This window comes from Pyrus communis, chromosome 14 (genome assembly GCF_963583255.1).
Source record: "Pyrus communis chromosome 14, drPyrComm1.1, whole genome shotgun sequence".
In the NCBI taxonomy this organism is placed as follows: Eukaryota; Viridiplantae; Streptophyta; class Magnoliopsida; order Rosales; family Rosaceae; genus Pyrus; species Pyrus communis.
The window spans coordinates 725179-734839 of NC_084816.1; the positions used below are offsets into that span (position 1 = coordinate 725179).

A 9661-nucleotide genomic window follows, 5' to 3' on the forward strand; every position below is an offset into this window, starting at 1 on the left:
CATTTATATAAACAACTAAAATTTCTAATTTTTTATTTAAAAAATATAGTAACATACATAGAAATAAATTATCACATTAATTTTAGGGACCTTGATCAAAAATTAAAAACCAACAAAGTTTTAATAAAAAAAATATTTATAACTAAAAACCGTATTCAAAGTCTCCCAAAAAAAAAATAGTGAGCATGAGTTCGGAAATTCAGAATTTTCAACATATTTAAAAGTTGGATTGGACTGAGGCCCGGACCATGTCGAGCCCACCCAAATAACCCGACGGGCCCTCGTCTCGATTCACTCTCGTGTTGGTCAAGAGTATAACTGTAAACTGTAAAAACTCCATGGAAGAGTTTCTGCGCGCTTTTCATTCCTCTCGAGACTTTACAATTATCAAAAGAGCATAGCAATTGGGTTGCGACTTGCGAGTCTACACTCCCAAAACGCAGCGTTCCGGTCATCTCTCTCCTTAACACTCACACTGGTATTCTCTCTCTCTCTCTCTTTCTGTATTTCCTATAGTTTTAGGCAGGTAGGTTGTATTTTCCGAGAAAATTTTGTCTGGCTGCTGAGAAACCTGAGGAAAATAATAGAAAAGAAGAGAAATTGGAATTGGTGGGGTTTATTAAATAGTCAGTTTTGTGTTTTTAATTTCTTTAGAGTTCAACGAGTTCTTTGAATTAAGGTTAGCAATTTGCAGTTCCATTGAAATCAAAGGCTTTGGGAAATTAAACCCTAATTGAAATTGTATCTTGTCTACCTAATTTCGTGGTTGTCTTGTCTGTTTAGTGAAATACTGAAATTTATAAGTGTTTGGTCAGTTGAAGTGAAAATCTTCAGATTAAAAGTTATCAGCTTTGGTTGGTCTCTTACGTTTTCTGGGCATTTACGTGCCCATTGAATTGGAGAACAGGATGACTGCAAAGGTTGCATCTGCAGTCGAACCTCGCATTGCTGAGATGTCTGGTACAACGATGACACCTGCATCATCAGCTAGTACTCAAAAGGTCTCCATGTTTGCTGCCAAGGCTGGATTTGTTATACCAAAAAACAAGCTGTCGGGTTCACTTGTGCCTGTCTTTCGCGGAAGTAAAAACCTAGGAGCCGGTGATGCAGTTAGTGGAGAAAGTAAGAAACAGATTCAGAGGAAAACTAAATGGGGCCCTGATCTCACCCAGGATGCTTCTGTCAAAAAGGGAAGAGCTTTAGCTTATCAGGTATTGTTTGGATTGTTTGCAAGTCCTTTTCTGGTCATCTTTCCTTTGATACTATGTTATTTGGTAGTTCTAAGATCAAAAATTGTTCTTGGTTTATGCATCTTTTTCCCACTTTACCTGTTTTTATGTTTGCGCAATGTCAAACCTCACTAATTGTGTGTTCCCATCCCCATATAGTTAAAATTTCAAATTTATGGTTTGGAGGCATTGGTCGCCCCACTTGGGGGAGGAATAAATATAATATTTCCATCTAGTGGAAGTTCATTGTTTCCCTTTTACATTGGGTATTAAAATGCTGGTTGTGCCTTCTGTGTGAATGGTTCACATGGAAACCTCCCATTCCAGGTGCCACTAAGTGATATTACTGCCTGTTTGATGGTACAAATTTTGAGCAGACTCGGGTGGATCAAATTACACAACAGCTGAAATCTGGAATGTTAGAGGATGAGAATGATGAGGACTTACTATCAGCACCTCAAGATCCGCACCACAAATCCTCTAAGCATCAAATTGACACAAACGTAAAATTCCATTTCATGTTCTTTTATTTTATTTTTTTTTCATTTATTCTCAATTACTTTCGTTTCTATGTTGAATGATGTTTCTATTCTTAAGCACTGATAATAATATTCGTCAATGTAGGACGTCAACCAATTGGAACTTGAGAAGCGGGAAGCCATAGGTGCGTTTGACAGCTTTCTTAGATTATACCTTCCTGTATGTTATATTATAGATTGGATGGTTATTGTTTTCTTGATGATATTCAGGTGAGATATTAAAGTTAAATCCAAGCTACAAAACCCCACCTGAGTATAAACCTTTGTTGAAAGAGGCTACAGTCCCTATTCCTGTAAGTTTATCTTCTCGTCCCGCAATCCTCTGGAACTCTTTTCTAATTAACTGTTTTTTAAGATGTGTCCAAACGACTGAGATAATATAAGTTATTTTATCATGGCGTGAAAATGTTTTGTCAAACTTAGTTGTATTGATTTAAAATAAAACTTACCCAAGAAGAACATGTATGTGGAATTTCAACCTAGACTCATAGGTGGCAGTCTTATTGTACACTTCTACAATGATAAGTATGGACCTGAAATCTGAACAGGTTGGCCGTAATTTGGGGTTGAGGGGTGGTGAAGAATGGGCCATAGAGTACTACATGTATTTGAAATAACTGGTTAAAGCTTTGCAAATTATGGGTACAATCTGTATTAATCTGGTGGAATAGTTTAGATTTACTTGTTTAAGCATTTTTAGCACTGCGTTTTTAGGTTGGTTGTTTGCGATACTGGTGTTGGTTTGAATCCTGATAATATTGAACATAAGTTCACATAAATAAGATTTATTTGGTTGTTTTAAGAACTTTCACCAAGTGGCTAGGTTGTAGAGAGCTCGTGTTCCAAAAGCAGTCCATCTAGAAAGACGGCTATTGTTGCCCATATTTTACCTCCCTGAACTTGCATTGTGGGAATCCACGTGCATTGAACTGCCTTTTTAGGACTTCTAGTATGAGTTGACATGTCATTATTTCACACAGAGATGAACGGACCGTGGATACAATTAATTTATTACTGAGTATAGAATGCAATGGGTTGCTATGTTTGTTTACCATTACTTTTATAAGGTTTCCTGGCCAGGGGTGGAGGGTCGGACCTAAAGACGGGAGCATATATTATCCAATTTCATGGTTTGCTGAGTCGGCCAGTATTTGAATTCTGATGCTTAGATGTTTTTAAATGCTTTTCAGGTGAAAGAATATCCTAAATACAATTTTGTTGGCCTAATATATGGTCCTGGAAGTGATAACCAGAAACAATTAGAAAAGGTAAGAGTTTTGTGTGTGCTTATGACGATTATGCCAAACACTTGTGATTACCAAGTGCATGTTCTGATGATCTTCGCGTCGTGTGTGTTTTCTCTATATTTTTTAATCGGTCAATGCAAATAAGGAAACCGGAGCCAAGATTCAAGTCTATGGTACCAAAGCAGGGACAGGACAGAAGGTAATATTTCAATAAATAATATAGAACAGTAAGGAATCAATATCAAGATAAATTTGAGAGTCCTGACTCCTCATCATCAATTTTACTGATGTTCATCTTTTCTTAAGCATATTATATTATGCTAAAAAAAATAAAAAATAAAAAAATCTATTGTGGAATGGTTGCTTCGAGATGTGCATAATGCTCATGTAGTATTGACCTTCCCCCCTTTTATTCTTTAACTTATTTGCAGGCTGAAATAAAACCATCTGATGGGAGTGAAATCCATGGTGAATATGAAAACTTATATGTTCATATATCAGCTGACACATTTGAGAAAGTAGATGCAGCGGTTGCTGTAATTGAACTGTTAGTCACCTCTGTATCAGTGAGTTTCTTTTTTATTTTTAAACAGAAAGCCTTACATCCAACAGTTTCTTAAAATTTCTCTTTCTTGCTATTTATTATGATTTCTACAGTTGTTTTCTTAGCATTGTTCTTTTAATTACTTCCATATAGGGAAATCTGGCAGCGGTTAGCAGTACAGGTGCTTCAGTTTCTGCTGATAATGCTCATGTTCCTAGTCAAGTCCAGGACACTACAACCTCTAATATGGTTCCGACTACTGTGGTAAATCAGGGAATGGTACAACCACTGCCAGGACTTGCACAAACTCCACTGGATGGGCAGTTTCAGTACCCTGGTCCATTTTTCCCAAGGGGCCCATCTTCTGCTCCCATGAATATGCCTGGCTTCACTCCACTGAATTCTTCGAGACCAGTTCTCAATAGTCCTTCCCATCTTTCAACTTCACCTTTCAACCCTGCATACCTACCTTCATCATTGGGTCTTCCGCCATCTCTTGTTTCCCCTAGACAAAATCCACCAACAACACAATTTTTGCCGCATGCATATGTGGCTCCCCAGCCTGCATCAGTTCAAACTAATGTTTCAGCTCCACTCACATTCATAGGAAACCGACCACTGCCTGCTGGGAGCTCTACTGGATGGTCAAGCAGTCCACCAGCTCCACAACCAGGTGTTGCATCCATGCCACCACCTTCAAATATATCAATGGCGAATATGGTGTCTTCTCTAAACCATCCTATTGCAGCACCAAGTTTTATTTCTTTTCCACGGCCTCAAGCGGGACTTCCTTCTACATCGCTATCCACATCTCTGCAAGCAAGAATTCCAAGTTCTGTTTCTGGAAGTGTTCCAAATTTCGCTCCCCTAAAACCACCAATGATGACGGCTCAAAGCCCTGGCGATTTCACTTTTCAGCCTCATCGACCACAGAATCCATCCTTCCAAACAGTTCCCCAGCCAAGCAGTCACTTTTCAGCACACAACGCTTCTCTTGCCAGACCAATGTTGCCATCTCCAGCACCTCAAGCACCGTCTTTCCAGTTTCCTCAGCCAGGCAGTCAGGTGTTATCGAGACCACAACTCAGTGACCACATGGGTCAGCATCCATCAGCTCATATTTCTGCTGCTCCCTATGCCAGAAATTCAACTGCCATCTCAGTTCCTCCCAGACTCGCAACATTTCTAGAATCCAGTACCGTTCTACCTCGGACGCCACACCCACCAATGAGACCGAGTAACTTCAATCCACCCCACCAGATGCCCAATTTGCCAGGTCCTCTGCCTCCAAGGCCAGGAAATTATATTCAAATTCAGCAAAACTATCCTGCTCACGCAACTCGACCTGAGATCCCACGTGCTCCAAATCAACAGTTCAGCAGCAACCTTGCATTTACCTCTGGCAAGTCGGCGTCTGGTCCTGGAGGAGGGCAACAACTGTATGATCCATTCTCACCCACTTCTGCGAATCAACAGCAGGGAGGTAATCCAGGAAAGATGTGAAAGCAAGGGATTGATCTACCACTAACGCGGTTTGATTGCCTTGGTTGGAGTTACAATTTCGGATTTAGTGAAACAGCTGACAAAACAAGAATTTGGAGTTCTTGTAGTCTTTAGTTTTATTTCGTCGTGCGAGGGGGCGACATGCGTATGATCGTTTATTTAGTTATATTCATGCTGCGTTATCTTCTTGTTGCGAGGGTGGGGCCCCTCTGAAATATTCCGTGATTCATCTTTGTCATTAGCGAAGGGTTGATCTCAAAGCCACAAAAGTTACGAAGCATATCTAACCCTACCACCGAAGTGGGACCCATGGTTCATATTAACATGTTGCTGTTGTCTGATTTCTGACGGGACAAAACTTCTTCATGGAAACACATTTCGTTACCTTTTTATCAATCGATTTGTTTCCCTTTCGTTAAAAGAGTACGAAAGAGTACCACATTTTTATTACAAATCAGTTAAAAAGGACCAAGCGAACCGAACGCTCCGGCGAGCTAATTCACTGGTCTACAGCTGCTAATAACGCGGGAGCAGAAAAACAAAATAACAAAAACAAACAATTAATATTTATTAATATTAGGGTGAAACCCTTTCCAAAAAGTAAAATACCGGCCAAAACTAAAAGCAAGGCAAGAATATTGTTATTTGTATAAAACTCACGCGCTTGCTAAGACATTATCTAATACGGTTTGACTCGGTCATTATACGTGGAAAACAATTACATATTGAAAAATATGTTAGCAAATGTTGCTCGTTCCTGACATAAAGGAGTGTGCATGTAGTCTTATGCAGATATGTAGCTAGTAGATTACAACTATGTTTCCCCAATCGAACGTTTTGTTTATGAGATTTTCTCCTTGCTTGCTGTAGCCCTATGTATAGTAGTGGTGACAAAACAGCACTGCGAGGCCTGAGGCCACATAGATGAGAGAGGCCGTACATTTGAACCAGGGAGGAAATGGGATTGTGACGGAAATGAAGAAGGCGGTGACTCCAAAGAAGATCCCGAAATAATGGAAGAGATGAACTATTATCCGTGGAGAGTTGGAGTGTTGGATAAATTTGCTAACCATTATACAAGTAAAGGCTAGTAGAATTGCGAGACCGAGAACGCAAAAAGTTTGAGGGAGATGGTGGGAGTGAAGTTGGATGGGAATGAGAGCCATTCCAATGGCTGTCGACAAGCAATACGCCACGATAATCTTTGCCCAGTCTATTGTTTCTAGGTCAAGATTATTATCCAACGCGTTGATGACCTTGTTGAGTTGTGGCTGAAAAAATGCCCCAAGGCACCGATAAGCACTAGCAATATAGTTCTTCATACTTGTTTGCTAACAAGGAGGGAGAGTGATGGGAAAAAGGGGGGAGTGGTTGGGCGGCGGGAGCGGTGGACGATGGGCCGTTGAGGTGGGTGGCCCGGAGGGGTGGTAGACAGGCGAGGGAGAAAACCGTGTGGGAGAAAACTGTGAGGGTGGGAGGGAGGGAGGGAGTGAGTTGCTTTTAGAAGTGAGGAGGGGGTGAGTCGCTTTCATAAGTGGGTGTGTTCCCATTTTCTTTTGGGGGGGGGTGGTGTGTGGGAATGTGCCTGCATATGATCGTTAATTTAGTTGCGAGGATCGGGCCCCTCTGAAATATTCCGTGATTCATCTTTGCCAAGGGTTGAGCTCAAAGCCACAAAAGTTACGAAGCATATCTAACCATACCACGGAAGTGGGACCCATGAGGTGATTAAGTGATCATTTTTCTTTACGGGGTGCGACCATACCACCGAAAGTGGGACCCATGAAGTGATTAAGTGATCATTTTATTTGACGGGGTGGGACCCATGAAGTGATCAGCTTACGGCCGTACTGTTTTCCACAAATTTAAGAAATCATCTATCGTATATTGTGCGATTATAAATTATTTTAAAATTTAAAATTAAATATAAACAATAACTAATAAAAATTGACCGCACAATGTACGATAAAAAAGAGTTCGGCAAGGATCCTAAAATTAAATATAAACAATAACTAATCAAAATTGACCGCACAATGTAAGATAAAAAAGAATTCGGCAAGGATCCTTTTCCGCGCGCCATGAAGTGTTAACGATACCCTTCTTTTTTTTCTTTTTTTTGTTTTATTTTGTTTTGTTAAAAGCAAGATTTTAAAAGACGCTAAACAGGATATTTAGCACCTAGGTGATCTAGACGAATTTGTGTAAATTAATTATATAATATATAAATTAGTTAAATTTAAACATTAAATAATATGTTATTTAAACTTAAAAGTATATATACATATGCAATGTGAGAGTTTAAGGTACATAAGAAAATATTATGGACTTTATAGTATAGTCTTCAAATTAAAAAAAATAATAAAAATGTCAGTTTGTACTCTCTTGTGCGTCCAAGATATTCCAAGCGGTGCAATTTTCCAAGCAGTGCAATACTCTTTTAAATTTACAGTACTCTTTCCAAGAGGTACAATAGGGGGAGAGGATTTTTTATTCTTCTAATCTCTTTATAATTTCATGTCCTTCAATTTCAACAGTCATGGTTAAGTCACTTCAACATTTTATATTAATTTTTTTATAGAGATAATAAGACAAAAAATAATATGTAAGATGAGGACATGGAAGGAATGAGAATAAGAGGATAGAGAATCCTCTTTTACAATAGAAACCGCACTTATGCACCTCACTGTCAACTTTGATATTAAAAAATTAGAAATGGGAAATACAAGTCTGCGATCGGACTTGTGTGGAATAGATTTGCGTTTCAAAGTCAACAACTTGGAAGTAATTCCATAAAAATAAATAAATAAATAAAAATAATTTGGGAGCAACTCCAAAGCTACTTAGGACTCTAATTTTTGATATTTTTTAAACTGAACTAAAATGATTCATATTATTTTTGAAACTACAGCAAAATAATTTATACTATTTTTGAAACTGAACCAAATTAATTACACTATTTCTGTAACTAAACCAAAATAATCCATATTATTTATGGAATTACAGCAAAATAACTCATACTATGTTTGAAATTGAACAAAAATAATCCACACTATTTCTGAAACTACTGCAAAATAGCCCACATTATTTCTGAAGTTACAACAAAATAACCCACACTATATATGAAAGGGTGAAGTGCCAATTTAGTCTATGAACTATCACCTCAGTGAAAATTAGGTCTCTGAATTATTTTTTGGTAAAATAAGTCCCTAAATTCATTAAAAATTGCTAATTTCATCCATACTATTATATTCAAAGCTATTTTATCCAATTTTTTTGTCAACTTAAATCACTTGACACACTTTAGAGTGTAATACTGTCATTTTCTTGCCTATAAACCCTTAACATCTAATTTAATCTCCAAAGTTAACTTACACTATTTCTTATGAAAAACTACTAATTTACCTTCCAAAGTTAACTATATACACTATTTCTTTATGAAAAACTATCAATCTAACCTCCAATGTGTATTACATGCAAGTAACATGACTTAAATTGACAGAAAATTGAATATAGTAGCTTTGACTATAATATTAGGGATGTAATTGGCAAATTTTTATAATTCAACGACTGATTTTTCTGAAAAAAAATAATTTAGAGACCTAATTTTCACTAGGATGATAATTCAAGGACTAAATTGACAGTGCACCCTTTATGAAATGAACAAAAATAATTCACACTATTTCTGGAACTACAACAAAATAACCCACACTATTTCTGACATTGAACCAAAATAATCCACATTATTTCTGGAACTACTGCAAAATAACCCACATTATTTCTGAAACTAAACCAAAATAATCCACACTATTTATGGTACTACAGCAAAATAAATCACACTATTTTTGAAACTGAACAAAATAATTCACAGTATTTCTATAACTATAGCAAAATAACTCACACTATTTGGAAACTGAACCAAAATAATTCACAGTATTTTTGTAAGTGAACAAAATCATATATACTAAAACCCGTAGGGGTTGTGCACTGTGAATGACCAGTGTCCGGACGGAACTGCCATCGCTTCTCTGTTTTCTTTCCGTTTGTGTCCCTGTTTTCCACGAGGCTGCTGGAAGCATCTTCCGTTTCTCTCTTTTCTGCTTTTTGTTTGTCTGAGTTCCATCTCTCTTCTCTCTCTCGCCATTCTTATTGTGCAAGCTGCATCTCACTCCCTTTTTTCCTTCTCCAGCATATTTTTGGTCTCCGTTATCAACATCCGTTTGCTAAATTTTGTCAATCCGGCGAATTTATTCGTAGTGTTTGTCCTTTTTTCCATCTGGGATATTCGGTTGTGGCTGGAATTTTGGCCGATTTCCATCCCTTTGGGCGCGGCCTATCTTCAGATCTCTGCAGAATCAATCTTATTTAGCTAAGGTGTGTTTTATAATGATTGTTTAGGATTTTTTTCTAAATTTCCTAGAAACTCCAGACTTAGAGAGAGCAGTTGCAGTAGCTGTGACTACTATTTGTTTCTCTCTTGAAAAAGGTATGAACTCTGATTACTCTGTCCCGATCAAATCTTACAAAGTTTTCGGCTTTTTCCGATTTTAACTTCTTGGTTACTGTTCTTTCATAATTTCGTCATCTGGGCAATCTCCAATT

The 9661-nt window shown here is 37.8% G+C and overlaps 1 protein-coding gene across 2 annotated transcripts; it reads left to right on the forward strand.

Annotated features, from left to right (window-relative positions):
* The first annotated feature begins 358 nt into the window (after positions 1–358).
* On the forward strand, positions 359–5339 carry LOC137715440 (uncharacterized). Of its 2 annotated transcripts, XM_068454774.1 has the most exons (9): positions 359–478; positions 908–1211; positions 1607–1732; positions 1854–1893; positions 1979–2061; positions 2959–3036; positions 3161–3214; positions 3447–3581; positions 3713–5339. In XM_068454774.1, exons 2-9 carry the CDS (start codon positions 909–911, stop codon positions 5060–5062), a joined length of 2169 nt encoding a protein of 722 aa, XP_068310875.1. In that variant the 5' UTR covers positions 359–478; position 908; the 3' UTR covers positions 5063–5339. The 2 variants fall into 2 exon arrangements, with proteins under 2 accessions (XP_068310875.1, XP_068310876.1); XM_068454775.1 differs by lacking the exon at positions 359–478 and having other exon boundaries at positions 1079–1211; positions 1557–1732.
* The last annotated feature ends 4322 nt before the right edge of the window (positions 5340–9661 follow it).

Excerpts from the sequence above, each read along its gene's own strand:
- LOC137715440 (XM_068454774.1), top strand. The coding sequence starts at position 909 with ATGACTGCAAAGGTTGCATCTGCAGTCGAACCTCGCATTGCTGAGATG. Across the intron at positions 1,212-1,606 it reads GAAGAGCTTTAGCTTATCAG|ACTCGGGTGGATCAAATTAC; the intron begins GTATTGTTTGGA and ends AATTTTGAGCAG. Across the intron at positions 3,037-3,160 it reads ACCAGAAACAATTAGAAAAG|GAAACCGGAGCCAAGATTCA; the intron begins GTAAGAGTTTTG and ends AATGCAAATAAG.